General features: G+C 36.6%; 1 protein-coding gene across 4 annotated transcripts in view; it reads left to right on the top strand.

Moving 5' to 3' along the window:
• ZC3H14 (zinc finger CCCH-type containing 14) overlaps positions 1 to 20,752 on the top strand; it is a 49,561-nt gene that overhangs the window by 6,393 nt on the left and 22,416 nt on the right. For all 4 annotated transcript variants that reach the window (XM_027844871.1, XM_027844868.1, XM_027844867.1 and 1 more), the window contains exons 3-9: positions 3,544 to 3,658; positions 7,650 to 7,690; positions 7,912 to 8,107; positions 8,605 to 9,034; positions 10,369 to 10,523; positions 11,361 to 11,461; positions 14,688 to 14,843. In XM_027844871.1, coding sequence (XP_027700672.1) covers positions 3,544 to 3,658; positions 7,650 to 7,690; positions 7,912 to 8,107; positions 8,605 to 9,034; positions 10,369 to 10,523; positions 11,361 to 11,461; positions 14,688 to 14,843 — 1,194 coding nt within the window. The remainder of the gene's footprint in view (positions 1 to 3,543; positions 3,659 to 7,649; positions 7,691 to 7,911; positions 8,108 to 8,604; positions 9,035 to 10,368; positions 10,524 to 11,360; positions 11,462 to 14,687; positions 14,844 to 20,752) is intronic.

The raw sequence follows: 20,752 nt of genomic DNA, 5'->3' as shown, positions 1-20,752 counted from the left end.
TCACCTGAACTGAGCTGGAGGTGGAGATGAAGATAAAAGGCATGGGAAACCATTTGTAGAGAGGAGATTGAGCATTGAGTTTGTGGAACAACTAGTAGTCCAGTTTGGTTGGAATGTAGACTTGAGTGAAAGGGAATAGTATAAAATAAAGCTTGAAAGGTTGGTTGCAGCCAGATTGTGGAAGGCTTTAAGGTTCTTGCTGAGGAGTTTCTATTTCATACTAGAAGCAATAGAAAGCCACTGAAGTGAGCTGTTTGGAGAATGGACAGCAGGGAGATCAATTAGGAGGTTGTTACTGTAATCCATTCCAGAGGTGATGAGGGTCTGAACTAGTAGCCATGTTATGGGAGAGAAGGAGGAAGTTTTGAGAGATATTGTGGAGCTAGAATAGAGAAGACTTGAGGGATGAAGGAACAGGAGAAATCAAGGATGACTGAGTTTGTAGACCCTGAATAATTGGAAGGATGGTGCTGCCTTCAACAGAAATTGAGCAGTTTGAAGAATGGCAGGTTTTAGGAGAAACATGAGTTCCATTTGAGTTTGTGACACCCATGGGATATCCAGAAGGAGAAATCTAAGCAAGTGACTGATGAGGTGGGGGATAGGAGTTTAGGAGAGAGATGAGAGCTAGCTCTGTAAAACAGTGTGGTACAGTCTAAAGCATATTGGATTTGGAGTAAGAGGAACTGTGTTGGAATGTATGCTCTGCCATTTAGTAATCATATGACCTTGGGCAATTAATTAACGAGTTTATTAAGGGCTTATGATGTGCCAGACATTGGTCTAAGCACCGGGGGTACAGAGACAAAAGTGAAGTCCTTACGTTCAAGGAGCTTTCCCAGAGTGCCAGCGGAGTCCATATCACAAAAAAGTTTCATAACTCCTACAGTAAACCTAGAAAGGAGTCAAGTTGTAGAGAGACTAAAAGGTTAAACAGAGAAGTTTCTATTGGATACTAGAATTAATAGGGAACTAGTGGAGTTGGAGGGGGCAGGAAGGGTGGTTAACATGACCATACCTTCCCTTTAGGAAAACCAATTCAGTGGTCTTGTGGAGGATAGTTTGGAGTGGGTAGAGGCTGAAGGCCTAGGAGATCAAATGGGAAACTTATTGTAGTAGTTCACTTTTGAAATAGGGTGGTGGCTGAATGAGAGGAAAAGAGGGGATATATGTAAGAGATGTTGTAAAGGTAAAAAGGATCAAAGTTGGCAATTGATTAACTATGTGGCATGAGTGAAAATAAGAAGTTGAAAATGACATCAAGACACTGATGCCCTTGATAGTAATAGCTAAGTTTGGAAGAAGGGTAATTTTGAGGAGAAAGATAGTGAGTTACCCAACTTACTAGAGAACTTCCTCTTGTTTTTGTATCATAGAAGTACTGATGTACCACTTAGACTCTTCACTGCTATCTCCCATTCTTACTACATGATTGACCCATCTCCTTTGCCTGTCATCCATATCCTCAAGGACGTCTTTTACACTATTTCTTAGACACAGTTCACATGCTGGATTAAATATTTAACATTCACCATATCCTTGATAATATCTCTTGAATTTAATAGGGATTGTATCAGTATTTTTTTCCCCCTTTCCTGGCATTGCATGGAACTGAGTCAGCTTTCTTTTTTTATATATTTATTTATTTAGTTTTAGTTTTCAACATTGACTTTTTTATAATAAATTTATTTATTTTTAGTTTTCAACATTCACTTCCATAAGATTTTGAGTTCCAAATTTTCTCCCCATCTCTCCTCTCCTCCTACCCCAGGACAGCATGTAAATTGATATGGATTCAACATATACATTCATATTAAACCTATTTTCATAGTAGTCGTGTTGTAAAGAAGAACTAGACGCAATGGGAGAAACCATAAGAAAGAAGAAACAAAAAAAAAAAAGAGAGAACACAAATAATATGCTTCGATCTGCATTCAGACTCCATAGTTCTTTTTCTGGATGTGGACATTTTCCATCATGAGTCTTTTGGAGTTGTCTTACTTAGGTCTTTGCATTGCTGAGAAGACATAAGTCTGTCAAAGTTAGTTGTCACACAGTGTGGCTGTTACTTTGTACAATGTTCTCCTGGTTCTGCTCTCTGCAGTCAGCATCAGTTTACATACGTCTTACCAGGTTTTTCTGAAGTCCACCTGCTCATCATTTCTTATAGCACAATAGTATTCCATTACATTCATATACCACAGCTTGTTCAGCCATTCCCCAGCTGATGGACATCCACTCAATTTCCAGTTCTTTGCCATCACAAAAAGAGCTGCTATAAATATTTTTGTACATGTGGGTCCTTTTCCCATTTGTATGATTTCTTTGGGATACAGACCTAGAAGTGGTATTGCTGGATCAAAGGGTATGCACATTTTATAGCCCTATGTGCATACCCAATTCCAAATTGCTCTCCAGAATGGTTGGATCAGTTCACAACTCCACCAGCAATGCATTAGTGTTTCAATTTTCTCACATCTTCTCCAGCATTTATCATTTTCCTGTTTGTCATGTTAGCCAATCTGATAGGTGTGATGGTACCTCAGAGTTATTTTGATTTGCATTTCTCTAATCAAGAGTGATTTAGTGCATTTTTTTCATATGACTATTGATAGCTTTAATTTCTTCATCTGAAAATTGCCTGTTCATATCCTTTGACCGTTTATCATTTGGGGAATGACTTGTATTCTTATAAATTTGACTCAGCTCTCTATATATTTTAGAAATGAGGCCTTTATCAGAGACAGTGGTTATAAAAATTCTTTCCCAATGTTAAGCTTCCCTTCTAATCTTGATTGCATTCACTTTGTTTGTGCAAAAACTTTTCAATTTAATGTAATCAAAATTATCCATTTTGAATTTCATTGTGTTCTTTAACTCTTGTTTGGTCATAAATTATTCTGTTCTCCATAAATCTAACAGGTAAACTATTCCTTGCTCTCCCAGTTTGCTTATGTTATCACCCTTTATATCTAAATCATGTACCCATTTTTACTTTATTTTGGTATAGGGTGTAAGATGTTGATCTGTGCCTAGTTTCTGCCATACTCTTTTCCAATTTTCCTAGCAATTTTTGTCAGATAATGAGTTCTTATTCCAGAAGTTGGAGTCTTTGGGTTTATCAAACCGTAGATTATTGTAGTCATTGACCACAAGACCATTGTGTCTTGTGTACCTAACCTGCCATTCTATTTCTTAGCCACTACCAGGTAGTTTTGATGATTGCTGCTTTATAATAAAATTTAAGAACTGATATGGCTAGGCCACTTTGAGTTAGCTTTCTAGTTAGATGATTGTATTCAGAATTTCTAGTAATAATTATATTCCATATCTATTAGGCCAGTAGTAGGAACATTTATGGAAGAGAGAAAAATAAAACTTTTTTTGTCCAGGATGATTTTGGTTAAAAAAATATTATCATGTACTCTTTCAAGAGGTATATGTTTTAAGTAATTAACTTAAAAACCTCAGGTATGTAACTGTTTTTCTCAAATTTTCTATTATAATGAGCTGTTTTATTGCTGTTATTTCTCCTTTGTTTAGATGAAGAACTTCCTGATTATATCATGGTAATGGTGGCTAACAAGAAAAGTCAAGAGCAAATGACTGAGGACCTTTCCCTTTTTCTAGGGAACAACACAGTTAGATTTACTGTATGGTATGTTTATACGTGTCTACGAAACAAATTATTTCAATTTTTTTTTTTAACGTATAAGGTATACAGCGTGGAGACATTTTCTCTTGTAGAGTGAGATCATTAAAATTTCCCATTCTGTAGCCTCTTGTATGTCATATAATTTTCTTATATCTTCCAAATAAATACCTGATAAATATGCTAGTGTTTTCAAGCTACAAGATTCAGTGAATCTTCCTTTTGTTTTTTTTTTCATTTGCAAGAGTAATGCTTTTTAATCTAATTAGACTTTAGCTTCCCTTACCTCTCTTTCCTTCTCTCTTTCTTCCCTGCCCCCTGCAAGCTACATAAAAGGACATGCACATTGGCATATGGGAGTCAAATCATCATCAGTTTCCTGTAGATTCAGTATTTAAAGATGATATAAATCATAAGGATTCAAACAATAGTAGTTTAATGAGAATAAATGAAACTATTTCATTATAAAACCCTCTCCCCTATTCAATTGTTACTGTCTTCTGGTATCCTATAGTGTATTCTAGTTTTTGCATATAGATTATTTTATTTTGATTACCTGCTAGTAGCTTTTATATTTGTTGTTCTTGAGTCATTTTAGTTGTGGCCATCTCTCTATGACCCCATTTGGGGTTTTCTTGGCCAAGATACTGGAGTGATTTGCCATTTCCTTCTCCAGCTTATTTTACAGATGAGGAAACTGAGGCAAACAAGGTTAGATGACTTGCCCTGGGTCACACAGCTAGTAAGTGTCTAAGGCCAGATTTGAAATCCCAGCTTCCTGACTCCAGGCCTAACACTCTATCCACTTTGCCACCTAGCTGCCCTTGCTTTTACTTTTAGAGGCCTAGGAAATGTCTAGTTAGCATTATTCTTCTCTTATTTTTAATTTATCTGCAGATTTGAGACCATCTGATATTTTGCTTTCACAGTAGAGTGGTGAAGTCAGTTCAGATTGAAGGGGATGTGTAAAAAAAAAGTCAAACTGAACATAATATTGATTCGTAGTTTCATATACTATCCTTTTTCCTATTTATGAAAATGTCAAGTTTATAATAAAAAATAATTTTAAAAAAGTTTAATGTGAATAGGTGGTAAGGAAATCAAGAGAGTGAATAGGTAGGAATTTAGCAGTGAATGATAGGAACGTTATAAACTTGAGGGAATGGGAGAGCCAGGGAAAGATTTTCTAATAAGGAAGACCTGAACATGTTTATAAGTATCTGAGAGGAAAGTAGGTAAAGGAGAGATTGATTGAAGAAATAGGAGATAATCAATGAAGCACTTTTTGAAGGAGTTGGCAGGGAAAATGGGATCCCTTGGTAAAAAGGGCTACTTATTCCTTTTTGATTGGAGCTGAGTAGGGAAATCATGATTGAAAATGAAGAAAGGTTATAAAGTGTGGATTAGGGGAGGTAAAAGAGCTCATAAGATGGTCTTCAGTTCATTAAAGTAGTAAGTGAGTTTATCTGCTTAGTCGGAGGCAAGAACTGTGATAGAGTTTGTGGCTTGAGAAGTAGGTTTGAAAATGTCTTTGGGGGAGTATGATGGATGTAAAAATTTTTCCTAATTGATAGATTCCTTTTTCTAGGTATACTGATTTTGTGAAAAAGCTTTTAAATTTGTAGTTGAAATTTTTTCTTTTCTTTGTTTGGTTATGACTTCTTTTGGGGGAGTATCAAAGATGAATAGGGATTCTCATGTGACACTAAGGACCTCGGTGAAGTTAGATCAAATTAAGTATTTAGTGGACCTAGTCAGCATGGTTTGATGACCTTCCCCTGGATCTGAAGCACAAAAGTGAGGCATGAAGGGTGACCCTCGGCAGAAGATTAGTAGTGTAGTCTGAAGAGCAGAAGTGGAGGATAGCAAGCACTTTATTGAACTGGTTAAGAGTCAGGTCAGGATGGGAAGGGAGTAAAGTGAAGCCATAACAGATCAATGGACTGGGAAACAGTGCAGGATAGAGAGACTAGAGGTTGTTTTGAGGGTGAAGAGTAGCTTTAGGAGGGGTGAGATATGGGGACAAGTAGAGATTTTGATTAGAGAAGGAAGTTTCACAGTTAAAGATTTTGGATTTGGACTACACCGTTACCCAAAATTGTTTCAAGTTGTAACTACTGGGTGTGCTTGATTTGAGGTAGAGTGGAAGAAATTGAGGAAATTGGTCAACTTGTTTTGTTTAAAGGGTCATCAGATTAAATATTGCAGGACCTAAGGATATGGTTAAGGATCGTAGCATCATACATATACAACTGGAAGATTTAGAAGTCATTTGGTGCAATCCTTAATTTTATAGATGAGGAACCTGAGGGCCAGAGAGATTCAGTAACTTGCCCAGGGAAATGTTGCAAGTAAGTGACTGAGACAGAATCTGAATTCAGATCTTCTTGACTCCATTGTCCTAATACTGTGTGACTTAATTGCTTAGGGGTTTGAGATGGAGAAGACTATTGTGAACCAGGTACTGAACTCTTTAAGGAAATAGTAAGAGTGAGCTGGAGATGACAGCAGTGAAGAATAGAAAGGTCATCTAAATGGATAGAACAAACTTCATAGGAGGAAAGATTACTGAGGAGTGTGCCAACAAATAACTCTTGGCCCAGTGTTAGAGCATGTGAGGAGGGACCAGTACTTGAGTGAAACTCAGGGCGAAGTCAGGTTTTACCCAGGGCTTTAGGATGGAATGGATTATGAGAGGAGGCATTCTAGGCTGAAGAATAGATCAGACTTCCCAGAGGTCTCAGTGGATGGGAAAGTCAGAACAGTATAGCAACTGGGGTAGGGTAAGATTGATTTGATTGGGGTGAGAATTCTGGGGGAGGTGGGGAAGTAGAGGTTTTGTTTAATCAGATGGCAGTTCTGAATTAAAAGCATTAGAGGGGAATGTGAATTTTATCATAGGATAGGAGAAATGTGATGTATGGAGAAGCTTGTAGACCATATAGGCCCCAAAGTTCTATTTACAGCATTGATGTGAAGGAGGCTTCTTCTGTCAGTGGTATTTCCTAGGTGGAACCCAGTATATTGATGGGGGCGGGAGGAAGGAATGGGAGAATTCTGAAGTGAACAAAAGTCTTCAGCAGTTTCTTTTTTAGCTTTTCCCCTTTTCAGATAGAGTCTCTTCAGTTGTTAAGAGTGGGGAATGGGGGGACCAGTGGGTTATGGCTGCCAGGAGGTTCATAAAGTGAGGGCGGTTTTAGCCATTTCTCTTTCTGGAGTATCTATAAAACTATCGCATTAATTTTTTTTTCTTTTATAAACTTTAAAGCTGTCAACCTAATCAGTCAAATAAACATGTAAAACAAGAGGTAAAATCTCATTCAAAGCCCTTAGCCTTTAGTAAGATGGAACCAAATGAATTAACAAAAAAGACCACAAGCAAAGAACCAAGACTTTCTGAAGTTCCATCATCTTTGGTCCTTTTTTCTTTGTCTTTCCTTTTTCCTCTTCTTTTCCACTTTCTGGTAGCATTATTTTGAACAGAATGTGCTCAGTAAAGGGTTTTACCATATTTTAATATAGCTTATAACTCCATGCCCCTTAGGACTAAGGCATGCAGAAGATTATATAAGCTATTAAATTTAGAGGATATCTCATCATGAATATATGAAAATATGCAGTAATTTTAGTCATGTATATTATTACTTCAGGGCTTGGTAATTCAATGTCTGTATTCCTTATGACACAATGAAATAAAGTAGTCATGGTCAAATGATGCTCCTTTTTCTTATGGTGAAAGCTCTAGGTATTGAAATCAGCCACTAAAAATCTTTTGAATCTGGTTGACTTCTGCAAGGTTAGTAGAGTCAAAAGCAGAAAAGTCAGCTCTACAGAAAAATCTGTGCAATATGACAGTCAGTTTTAATACTGTTTATCCATTTTAAAAGAGTGATCCTGTAATATCATCATACTTGTGGTAGGAGTCTAAGGGAAGAGGACAGTTGAATGAAATTAACTTGAATTTAGAAAGATTTTTCATTTTTCTTTTTTCTTTTAGGCTTCATGGTGTGTTAGATAAACTTCGCTCTGTAACTACTGGTAAGATCTATTATAATGTCAGTTTGGAATTTGCAGGATTTTTTTCTTTCTCTGCTATTTTAATAGCATTTGTGCTCTTTTGAAAAGAAAAGATGACTTTTAAAACATTGGTCTAAATGGCTATTAAAAAATACTTCCATCAATTGAAATCACAATAAAATTATCTTCATTTTAAGTATTTTAGATTTACCTTAAGGCAGACCATCCATTTTCTTTCACAGAGCCTTCCAGTCTAAAATCTTCTGAGACCAATATCTTTGAAAGTAGTTTGCCTTCACACAAGAGCAGTTTAGGTGGAGGAGATGAAAGAAGACATGAGGACACATTGCTACCTCTTGCTGTTTCTAGCACTCGCTCTGAAAAAAATGATTCCAGAGTTTCTACAAGTTCCCAAGATCACAGAACCTCTACTATCAGGTAAGAATCTCATGCCCAGTACTTAACACACAATAGCCATTTAACATTTACTAGCTGTGTGACCCTGGACAAGTCACTGAACCTCTCTGAGCCTCAATTTCCTCATTTGTAAAATGAGGATGTTGAACTTAATGACATCCCAGGCCCCTTCCAAATCGTAAGTCTGATCTCCTAAATATAGTATGAGTGAGTATAAAGAGATTAGTTATCTTGAATTTTAGAAAATATGGAGGCATAGCCAGGAAAAAAAGATTATAAGTAACTTTTGTTAAGTGAAATAAGGCAGAATTAGGATGTTCTTAGGAGATTATTATCTGTGGCCAATACTTAGTTTAAGCCAAAGTACAAAGAATAAAAAGGAAACTAAAGTACTTTTTGGGTAGAGTCTGAAAAAGTAACTTCTAAACTCTTGATTTTGCATTCTTTTTTTTCATAATCATTTTTTGGAAATGTTTGAAGTTCTTAGTCGTAGTTTAATCTGTTTTCTTTTTAAATAGGCAGCCTTATGATGATGGAACTGCAGCTCGACTCATGTCAACAGTGAAACCTCTTCGAGAGCTAGCTCCTTCTGAAGATGTAATTGATATTAAACCAGAACCAGATGATCTCATTGATGAAGACCTAAATTTTGTCCAGGAAAACACTCTTTTATCACGGAAAAAACCTATTGTGACAGTTACATACAGTTCTTCTCGTCCTTCTGTTGAAATCTACCGACCTCCAGGAAGTCGAAATACAGATAGCAATGCACATTTACACAGGTTGCATTTGCAGCAGCAGAACAGTGTGCAGACTGGCAAGCAGCTAGACATACAGACCAGCAGGTCATTTGAAACAATACATCTGTGTGAGTCAGAAGCATTTAGTGGCTTAGCAGAGACCTACAGGCCTATCACCAAAGCAAACTCTGATAAAATAAGCAATGAGGTTTGTATAAAGGCATAAAATTTAGTTTTTTTTAATACTTGCGATGGATAGACAGAATGATAGCAATTAGGATCTGAAAAGATCTGGTCATTCTAAGAATATGGAGTGAGTCTATAAGATGAAATTTAATACAAATAAAAGTCCTGCATGTGGGTCCCGAATATTAATTGTACACATTACAATTATGTAATTGTAATTGGGGGAATATATATCTAGATCATATGGAAAAAATACGGGGGGGAGGATGTTAGTAAACTATGAATTCATTATACTCTTAAGCAGCATCAATAGATGTATAGTGTCCAAAATGTGGGAGAGTAACGTTAGAGTCCCCATCTACTCTCTCGTCATACTAAATGTGGAGTATTGTGTTCAGTTTTGGGTACTGCATTTTAAAAGGAACATTGACAAACTGGAAAGTATCCAAAGGGAAGATAGTGAGGCGCATCAAAACAATGTCATAAGATTTAGTTGAATTGACTGGGAATGCTTCACCTGGAGAAGAGAAAACAACATTGCCCACAAGCCTTATTATGGTCTTTAAAAATATTCAATGCATGGGGCAGCTAGGTGGCGCAGTGGTTAGAGTACTGGCCCTGGAGTCAGGAGGACCTGAGTTCAAATGTGGCCTCAAACACTTGACATTTACTAGCTGTGTGACCCTGGGCAAGTCGCTTAACCCCATTGCCTAGCCAAAAAAAAACAAAACAACAAAATGTGTGTGTGTGTGTGTGTGTAATGTATTAGCATATAGAAGTATTAGTTTTAGCCTGACCCCAGAGGGCAGAAATGTGACTGATGAATGGAGAAAGGCAAATTTAGTTCAGTAGAGGGAGGCACTTCTAACAAAAAGGGAAGTCCAAATATAGAATGTGCTGATTTGAAGAGAGTTCTTTTTTCCTGGATTTTTTTATTTTTTTTTTTTACGTGAGGCAAATGGTGTTAAGTAACTTGCCCAGAGTCACACAGCTAGTGAGTGTTATGTGTCTGGGGCCAGATTTGAGCATAGGTCCTCCTGACTCCAGGGCCAGTGCACTATCCACTGCACCACCTAGCTGCCCCCCTGGAAATCTTTAGGTAATAACTTGACTACTTGTTAGGAATGTTGTACAATGGGTTAATGTTTCAGGTATAGATTGAGCTAGATGCTCTCTAAGGTCCCTTGCAGCTCTGCAGTTCAGTTAGGAGTTAGCATTTTAAGTCATCTTTGCCATGAAATATTCCATGATACTATTAATCTGACTGGCTTTTAAATTTTTGCTTAAATATATCTTCTAAGTAGAAATTAGCCATTATCTAAATAGAGAAGCACTCCTAAGTATTTCTGGTTGCAGGAAGAAAACTTTCGGAAGAGAAAGTTGCCTGTGGTAAGTTCAGTTGTTAAAGTAAAAAAGTACAATAATGATGGAGAAGAGGAAGAGGAAGAATATGGATTACGTATAGGAAGTGTGTCTAGCAGTGTGTCTGTGCCAGCAAAACCTGAAAGAAGGTACGTGAATAACATGTAAACCAGTATTCATGATTTGGTCATTTGGGAAACATGTACTTTCCACTAAAATCTTCCACTAGTGTGTCATTGTGGCTTAGAGGTGACCTTGATTTTTTTTAACTTAATAAATACTTGTTGATTGTTTAGGAGAGCTGCAAATTCTGGCAGGTCCTTCCAAGCTGGACAGGTTTCAAATAGGGGTTTTATGTAGGATGGTATGTCTGTCATCTTAGGACAAGCCTAGCTAAATTGGGGAGATGACTCATAACTATATTGTTCTCAGGGTGATAAGATTTTTAGGCTTGGTGATTCTTTTATTTTTTTTAATAATATTTTATTTTTTTCCCAATTAATCTAAAAATAATTTCATAACCTTCAGTTTTTAAAAATTTTGGGTTTCAAGGTATAGCAATTCTTGAAGATCATCTTCTAAGTTTTAAGTTATTAGTTTTGATCTAGGTTGGAGAAAACACTGCTTATGCTGACTTCAGGTACTAAGGTATGGTCTAAAATAGTATTGTAGATAAAAACAGTAACACTGATATAAATAAATGATTATGAATGGATAGGTTAGAGGTGAGACATTGTTTATATTTCAGGTGGAATTCTGTGCACGTTTTGGCAAGATTTTGGCTTAAGACTATTTTGTTTTTGACTACCAAGTACTAAGTTGGCACTGTATATATCTTCTAAAAGTTGAAGTTAATTTATTCAAAATGTAAGACAAAGCTGTAGTAAAGGGAATAGATACATAAAAGATAAGTAACTTCAGAGAATTCCTCTTCTGAGAACAAGTATCTACTAAAAGTGAATTTCTTGAAACCTTACATTTTTTAGGCCTTCGCTCCCACCGTCCAAACAAGCTAACAAGAACCTAATATTAAAAGCTATATCAGAAGCTCAGGAATCTGTTACAAAAACAACCAACTATTCCACAGGTAATTTAGCTTTTTGCTCTACTTATAGCTTATAGCTTGAGAGAATGTCATTGATAACTCAGGTGTGTAGCGAAAAGAAGACTTAAGTTGAGGTAAAGGGAGGTTGCATGGAGATTCAAGGCTTTTGTCATATCAAGAACAAAGAATGAGGTGAGAAGCAGGAAAGTGTTTTTAGGAAGAACATTGATACGGCAAGATATGGTAACATTCAAGGGAAGGTTGTTTAAAATAGATGAAAACAAGATCATCAACCATTGTTTAAATTTTTAAAGAAAGAATTTGAATTAAGAAAATATTTTAACTGGGAGAAATTAAAGTAGTTTCAGTTTCATTTAATCCAGACTATTAGTATATGAACAAGTTTCTACTTTCTCATCTCTTCCCTCACTTCTTCCATTAATGTAAAAAAAAGAAAACCAAACAAACATAAGGGAGAGAACTGAATCTTTTATGTATTTTTCCCTCTATAATTGATGTTTGATGAATGGTGATAGCACTAGATTTATGAGAAAAAAAACCACAACTCATAAAAATCGTCATTTTTTTCCTTTAAGGAAATTTAAGAGTAAAATTATGCTTTTTGCATAATTCTACTGTTGAGAGAATGAATTTCAATCAGATAGCTATAATTTTGCGGTGAACTAAAACTCAGACATTGTGCACTATGATATTATTGCATTCTTTGCCATCCTGCCTCCATAACCAATGTATTAAAATTCCAGTTACTATTTTGTTGTTGACAACTAGAATTTGGGGGGCTAGCTCTTTCCTGAGGGCTCTGCTCTTCTTGGCTTTCTGCTTCCCCTCCTTTTCTCTCTGTGTTCTGAGTGAATGAATGAATGAAGCATTCATTATACATTTACTATGTGCAAATACTGTGGTAAGTGCAGGAGATACAAATAGAAAAGTCAGACAGTCTGCACTCTCAAGGAGCTCACGTTCTAATGGGGGAGACCACACATGTGAAAGGTTTCACCTGCAAGTCAGATGGAAAGGTCCCCTTATCCTTAGGGTGCAATGGCAAAGAGATGGTAATGCCTCTTCTTTAATGTCATTTCCACTAATAAAATCATATCAGTTTCTGATGTTGAAATACTTTACAGTGCCAAAGACTTTGGTGACAAGAATTTTCTGGTCTTTAATAGATGTAGCCATAGTACCTGCAGGAACAGTTGGCAAACTCCATCTCCATAGGGTTTACTTCCTGGGATGATGGCTATGGGTACTGGATTGAAAGCTTTGCTCTTCCAAAGACTTTTGGGTTCTGAATTCTGGGTCTGAGGGTAGATGATGGTCAAGGTAGTAGTGGTGGTTTGATTTGCCTGGCCCATGCTGCCTTCTCTCTCCCTCAGTGTATCTTGCTGCTTTAGCTAGGCTGGCTTGCTTGTCCCATGAGCAGCAGTTGGTTGGTGAGGTTGGCAATGCCCCTTTTCCTTGAATAAGTATTGTGAGGACTGGACTGGAAGCAGAACTGGTGTTCTTGGGGCATTGCCATTCCAAGGACTCCTAGGAGTTTGGGCTACTGGTGGCAGTTGATCAGCAGGTATTGCTGGTAGTGATGAGGAAGGTAGACCTCTCCACAATGAGTTTTCTCCACTTGAAGGCTGTAGGGACTGGGCTGGAAGCAGGTCTGATGGTTTGGGGTACAATGCTATCATTAGAGCTTTTTAGGTTCAGGGTCCTAGCTGTCTTCAACAAGGTCTAAAGGGAGATGGTCAATCAGTCAAGAAGCATTTATTAAGCATTTACTATGTGCCAGGCACTGGGTTACAGAGAAAGTATAAAAAAAAACAAACAAAACTCTCTTCTTTTGGGGATCTCACAGTCTGATAGGGGAATCAACATGTAAACAACTGTATATGCACAAGATATATATAGGATTGGGGATAATCAACAGAGGGTAGGTCATAGCAGTGAGAGGAGATTCCGTGAAAGGCTTTTTATAGAAGGTAGGATTTCAGCTGGGACTTGGAGGAAGCCAGGGAAACTAATAGGTAGAAAAGATGAGAGAAGAAATTCCAGACGTGGGGAATAGCCAGTGAAAACACTTGAGAGTCAGAAGATGGTGAACTGGAGGTTAGAGTATATGGAGGGTAAGTAAAATGAAAAAACACAAGAAAGGGGAGGTTAAGTTGTGAAGGGCTTAGAATGCCAAACAGGATTTTATATTTGATCTGGAGGTGATAGGGAGCCATTGGAATTTATTGAGTAGGGAGTGAAGGGTGTCATCGCACTTTAGGAAGATCACTTTGGCATCTGCTTGGAGGTTGTTCTTGAGTGGAGAGAGACTTCTGGCAGAGAGACCAAAAATAAGCTATTGCTGTAGTGCAGGTGAGAGATGCTGAGGACCTGCATAGGAGTGGTGTCAGTATTAGAGGAAGCAGGTATATGAGAAATGATAAAAAGATAAAATCAGTAGGACTTGGCAAAAAATTGAATTTGAGGAATAAGAGTTTAATGGATGATACCTAGGTTGTAAGCCTGAGTGACTTGGAGGGAGGATAGTGGTATATACTCATCATAAGATGATGGAGGTGATGGTTTGACTTGCTTAGCACACACTACCTCCTCTTTCTTCCTCAGGGTGCCTTGCTGCTTCAGCTATGCTGAAGAGAGTTAATTACTGTCAGCATTTGTTTAAAATAAAGATCTCTCCCAAGAAAAATTTAACCCTGAATATGCAGTTGAACATTCTGGAGCCAAATGGCTCGGATTGCCAGAGTGTTCTTTCTGCATGAGATTGGAGCAAACATGAAAAATATCTGGAACTTCAAAGTGGGTTGACCTGATTTACATTCATTCTTCCTTTCCATTTCATCACCAATTCTCATAACAATGAAAAAAGGGTAGTAGTGTTAAGTGTCTTGAAAATCTGTTAGAAACTAGTTGTACATAAACCCGTCTTTAAAGAAAGAGCTTTGACATTTTTCCTAACCCTAGACCCATAAGAGTTAGGTTGTGAAGTCCTCATGATATCATGAGGATTAGTCAGTGATAAGTGTATATGTTATATGGTAGATATAAATTTGGAATAGGAATAATGGTTCCTTTCTCTCCATCCTATCAGAGATGCAGTAGGCATAAATAAGGCAAGGTAGTGAACTACTTTAGTCTTCATAAAACATTATATAAACTTAAGGTGATGTTACTGTTAGATATGATGACATTCAAAATTGAGATTTGATATGCAATAATACCATTTATATATTTCTCTCTTATGTGAAAGTCCCACAGAAACAGACGGTTCCAGTTGCTCCCCGAACTCGTACTGCTCAGGAAGAATCTCTAATAGAAGTGGTCCAGGGGCAAAGCAGGCTGCCCAGATTAAGTCCTCCAATTCAACTAGAGGAAGCAAAAGAACAGAGTTTAGAAAGAATTCAAGGTAATGGTAAAGTGATACTCAGTTTTTTATTGCACATTTCCTCAAGTGAAATTAACATTTGCTGTACTGTTAGAAAAATAATTAACCCAACCCTAAATTTAAGAACTTAGAAGGAGCCTATGCAGAGATAGTTTTTCAGTGAATGTTTGTTGATGAAGTCTACAGTTTCTTACCTCAGGGAAGACCTATATCTAATGTGTGTGAGAAACATTCTATCCTTACATTTTTAGTAACAATAGCTAACATTTACATAGCGCTTTAAGGTTTGTAAAGCGCTTCACAAATAATATCTCATTTTATCCTCACTGTAATCCTCAGAGGTAGGTACTGTTATTACTCCCATCTTCCAGAGAAGGAAACTTCGGTAGACCGAGGTTAAGTGACTTGCCCAGAATCACACAGCTAGTAAGCATCTGAAGCCAGATTTGAACTTCCTAAATTCAGATCCAGCACTTAATAATATTATCATTACTTACATTTTGCTGAGGAAGAAGGTTGTATTCTTTTTCTCTCTTTCCGTTAATGCCCCTACTGTTCTCCTGGGTTTAAAACATTTAGTCATTTTAAATTGTTCTCTTTGATTTTCCCATTCATATATAGTCAATAATTGAATCTTGTCAGGTATTCATTCTCAGTGTCTCAGATTAATTCCTTCATCTCCATTCCCATTGCTCCCTACCCTTCCACCTCTAGTCCAGGCCCTAATCACTATGCCATCATTGGTTTTATTGTCTCCAAATTTTTCCTTTGCTTTAAACCATTCTGTGCAACCATTAGCTACATTGATCTTCCTAAAATACTTTCACCATGTTACTTTCCTATTCATGAGCCACAGTGAGTCCACAATTAGCACCTGTACCAATTATAAATTCCTTTGCTTACTTTTCAAGGCTCTGTATGATTTGGGCCCACCCTAACCTATTGCATCCTGTTTCAAACTACTCCTCAGTTGAATCTTGCACCCTAATCTTTTCACCGTACTGGATCCCCAACACCCAGGTACTCAGTCCTTCTGCTGTTGCTCATGTTATTCAGCACCTTCACCTCCCTCTACCTTCAGATCCTTCTTTGCAATATGGAGTGTTTTATGTTGATCCTTTCTGCACATTGAATGTATAGCTCAAGTCTTACTTGCTTTGTGAATGTTTCCTTGACAGTTCTGTCCCACATTAAATTGTATTTTTTCAAAGTCCTTTGCACTTTTCTTTACAGTGTAATTTAACCCTATTTATTTATGTATTTATTTATTTTTGCCAGATTTCACTAGTGTAGTAAGCTCTTGGTAAAGAACTTATACCACTGTAGATTGGCACACGCTCCATAGTTTAGAGTCTTAGAGAGTTGCCTAGGACATTGAGAGTTAAATGACTTATCCAGTGTTGTACAGCCAGTATGTGTCAGAAGTGAGCCTTTAATTCAGGTCTCCCTGACTCTCAGACTAGCTCCATCTCTATCTGTCATGCCATCCTGCCTCTCTTCTCATCTAGATAGTAAGATAGGACTGTCTTAATCATATTTTACCTCTGTACTATCTAGTAGAGTTAGACATAGGTGTGTTCAGCATTGTGCTTATTCAACAAATATTTTAGTTCTTGCTCTGTGCTTACACTCTGGTAGGGGTTGTGGGTACTATAAAAAGAAAGGTTGTCTTAGTCTTCAGTTAGTAGTTACTCTGTTCAATTGTTTCCTAACTCATGATTAGGAATTTTTTTCTCAATTGTCTAAGGTACATTTCTCTGATTGATGTTTATCTTTTGTTCGTGGGTGTATTTTCTCTCTTTCTCTTTCTCTCTCTTGATCTCTTTAAATAATTTGTACGATAGTCATGGTGTCTCTGATCCTTTTTATCCTCTTCTGTAAAATCCAGCAGATATTTATTGGGGTAGTAACTTTCATTATTCACCTAAGAAGATTGTAAGGAAAGAGCTTTGTAAACTGTAAAATGCTAGGTATAAATGAGAGTTGTTATTATCTTTAATGATTTTTAGACCTGTGCTTTTATTTTTAGATTTTTATTTATTTGTATTTATATTTTTTATTTTATTTTATTATTTTTATTTTTAGACCTGTGAGGTAGCTCTCAAAAAGGAAACTTCCTCTACCAATACAGATTTTCACCAGCTCTGCAATTTTTGGTGTTAGAGAGTTATCTGTGGGTTCTAAGAGGTTAAATGACTTGTCCTTGAGATCATGCAGCAAAAATTTGTCAGAGGTGGGCCTTGAACCCCAGTCTTCCTTACTTCATAACTAACTCTTCACTATGTCATTACACCTCTCATCAATGATAATGACAACCTTAATATACTTCACTAGTGATAAATCACCTCTTTACCACTTTTTTCTTTATACTAAATGATTACATTTTCTAAACCCATTTAATCATTGTTTTCCAAACCGTTTCATAGTTTTTCAGATTTTCTCTTAAGTTGTAGAGGCTATGTCTGGGTTCTGCAGTACTAACTTTGAATAAGAAGGAATAAACTTGGGAGATCACATTTTTAATAACTTCTCAAGCTTAGCATTTTACAATACTCATAGTTGGAATATTGTATGGTTAAAAAATGCTTTCTTATCCCTTTCATATCTTTTATTTATTTATTTATTCCACTTAATATTTTGAGTCATTAAAACAATGGCCTGTCCAATTCTTGGCCACCGCTAAACCTGTAAATTATGTTTTTAATTTGCCTTTCAGGTTAGATTGAAAGCTGCTTTTGCTTTTGAAATGTGATTTGTAACCCTAAGAGAGTTCAGTTAAAGTCTCTTCTAAAGTTTTAATTCAATGCCTCATTTTAACATGGAAGTGATCCTGGGCTTTTAAAGACTTTGCCAGTACAACACAAGTTCTGGGCAGGTCCTACCAATCTGAAAAGATTTCTCCTAATACAGTGTGGTTAAAATTATCCAAGAACCATCCTAGTTCATTTTTCAGTGTTATCATTTGATAACACTTTTTTTTTGTGGGAGAGGGCAGGAAACTCCTCATAGAGGCTATATGCTAAGGTAGTAAGGTAAGGGTTTCAATCTAAGTCTGTGGAGGGTACCTACACTGATGAAATCATGGATCTTTTTAATAAGTTTAATTGATAGGGAAAATCACCCATGAAAATCCTTACTCTATAGTGAAAGCTTTACATAACATGGTAAGCCTATATCCCTGGTGTCGATGAACCTGGACAGGCAGTCAGTAAAGAAACAAATGGCAAAGGAAGATGATATTGCTCTTCCAAACTCAAGACTGGACAAAGACCAAAACACTGGGAAGATTTTAGAAGTTGTTTTTGAGTGCCCTCTAGTGGAGGCCTTTCAGTAGCCTCAGCTTCTCTTTTTGATTCGTTATGAAGTTAGGACATTTCTAATTCTTTGACTAATTTCTCATGCTCTCTGTAGTTTAAGAGTTGCAGGCTTATTTACATACACGTCAAGGGCTAAATCATATAGACCTAAATGCCTTCATCTCTTTTTCAGCCCATTATTTTGGCAGGCATTTATTTGGTTGTGAGTATAAATATAATAGATTATCATAGTTAATCTTCCTAATCATGACATTGATTGCTGTTCTGTCTCCTAGCCAAAATGATCAGTGACAAACATTTGCAGATTCAAAAATGCGTAGATATATTACAGTTGAATTTGTTTCTGAGGCTACTATAAAATTTCACAGCCTTATTTTTTTGCTGTTTTTTGTCCCTTCCTCCTCCACCCCAGTACTGTATATGCACTTGATATTTCTATGCTGAAATAGGTATAGGAGTCTTAAAACTAAGTAAAACGAAATTTAAAATGCAGAAGATCAGGCGATGACAAAAACAAATAGAACATTTTTGTGATATTTTGTTAAAATTAATTTACATATTTAAAAATAAATTGTGACAATATATAATTATAACTGGATAATTAGAGACTGTTTTTTTTTACTAGCATTCTTCTAGAAACAGCATGAGCTCCACATCACCCACTATCACTTAGTCTGTATCCTAAGAGGTTTGGTAGCTAGTTCCTTTAGTTCAGAGGTCTTTTAAATTAATTCCTAGATAACTCAGAGTTGTCTTTCTTTGTACGTAGGTGATCCTGTATGGTGTTTTTGAGACCTTTGAGAAATTTTAGTCCTCCTTTAGTTTCTACCAAAACCCACTATTCTGCCTACAGATGATTTAACCTGGGAAACAACGATAGCCTAAAATAAATCTATACTGCACCTCTAGAAACTTTGTGGTTCCATTTAAGTAATAAAATAACTCAGCAGCACAGGTAGTACTTTTATCTCTTCCATTTTGATAGTTATAGTTTTAGAAGGAAGGGGGATATTAGAAGTGAACAGCTTGACAGAATGGTACTAGGATACCCTCTGGACAACGGACAGACCAGAATTATCCGGAAGAATGTATCTTGTGAGATATCCTGCTGACCTGTTCAAGATCACACTTAATTTTTATTTTAGGAGGAGGGAGAGAAAGTTGAGGATTGACAAAAACCAAATATTATGAAAGGTGGGAGAAGAAAGAAGTAGCATAGTGGAAATGCTACCTGGTAGTTCTCAGCTGAAAATAAAAGCAAGTTGGTTGCTAACAGTAACTAATACTTAAACTAACATACAAGAGGTAGGTAACATAAGGTATATATATCACATAGCAGCTATTCAAACTTAGTGAAACTGGACTAATAACTTGAATATGGCAATTAAAATTATACGTTATTCAAAAGCAGTGTCTACTAAACAGTGAATGGGAGGAGGAGCAGTAGCATTGTTTGTAAAGAAGATAAAAGACCTGGAGTTCTTTTCATGGACCTCAAAGTAGAAACATGGTAGAGAGTGTTTGGGAGAGGAGAAACAGAAGTAATATTATTATTATAGGAAATATACTATAGACAGAATATGGATGGGGCTATCTTTTTTTTAAAAAAATATTGGATTATAGGATCGTAGTTTAAAGCTGGAAGGGACTTTTGAGACCATTGAATCCAACCTCCTTTTACAGATGAGGAAAAACTGAGGCACAAAGTTAAAAGACAATATTTGAACTAGGTTTTTTCTGATTCTAAGACCAGTGCCTTATCAGCTGTGGAATGGTTCACTCCTCCTCCCTCTCTTCTTCCTTCCCTTTCATTCTTTGTTCCTTCTTCTCTTCCTCTTTCTTTTTTTTAAAAATTTGTCAAATATCAATAAACACAAACATTTCAATAAACAAAGAACAGAAAAAGAGGGTTGTATGTGAAACAGAATCTCTATAACATAGGACTCTTTGAAAATCATATATCAAATTTAACCCAGTAGTACCAATACAGTCCTGCTTGTCTGTTTCCCCTTCTGAACTTCTGCTCTCTTCTGTATATTTTAAAGGTTTCATCAGTGCTCTTTTTTCTTTATTTTTGGTATTACTACCTTTTTATTCTTTCCTGCGGTTCTCACCCCTAAATACAAACATCTTCTGTTGTTAAAAAAAAATATATAGTCAAGCAACACATTCACATGCTGGTCATATCTGAATATTTCTGTCTCGTTCTGCACTCTGCACTCTCCAACTCTGCTAGGAGTTGGAAAGCATGCTTCATTATCAGTCTTCTGGAGTTGTAATTGGTCATTGCATTAATCAGCCAAATCTTTCAAAACTGTTTTCCTTTACAGTATTGTAGTCATTGTGTAAGTTATTTTCCTTGTTCTACTCAGTTTACTTTGCATCAGATTGTACAGGTTTCTCTGAATCCATCCCTTTAATCATTTCTTATGGTGCAGTGGTATTCCATTACATTCATAAACCATGGTTTGTTTAACCATTCTCCAGTTGATGGGCATCCACTTTGCTTCTATGTCTTTGCTACAACAAAAAATACTACTATCAGTATCTTTGTCCATATGGGTCTTTTCCCTCTGTCTTTGTTCTCTTTGGGGTACAAGCCTAGTAGTGGTA

The sequence above is a fragment of the Vombatus ursinus genome, unplaced genomic scaffold (genome assembly GCF_900497805.2).
Source record: "Vombatus ursinus unplaced genomic scaffold, bare-nosed wombat genome assembly UNPS02014945.1, whole genome shotgun sequence".
Lineage (NCBI taxonomy): Eukaryota > Metazoa > Chordata > Mammalia > Diprotodontia > Vombatidae > Vombatus > Vombatus ursinus.
Note: the sequence above shows the minus strand (reverse complement) of the source record. Positions and strands in the feature narration are given on the sequence as shown.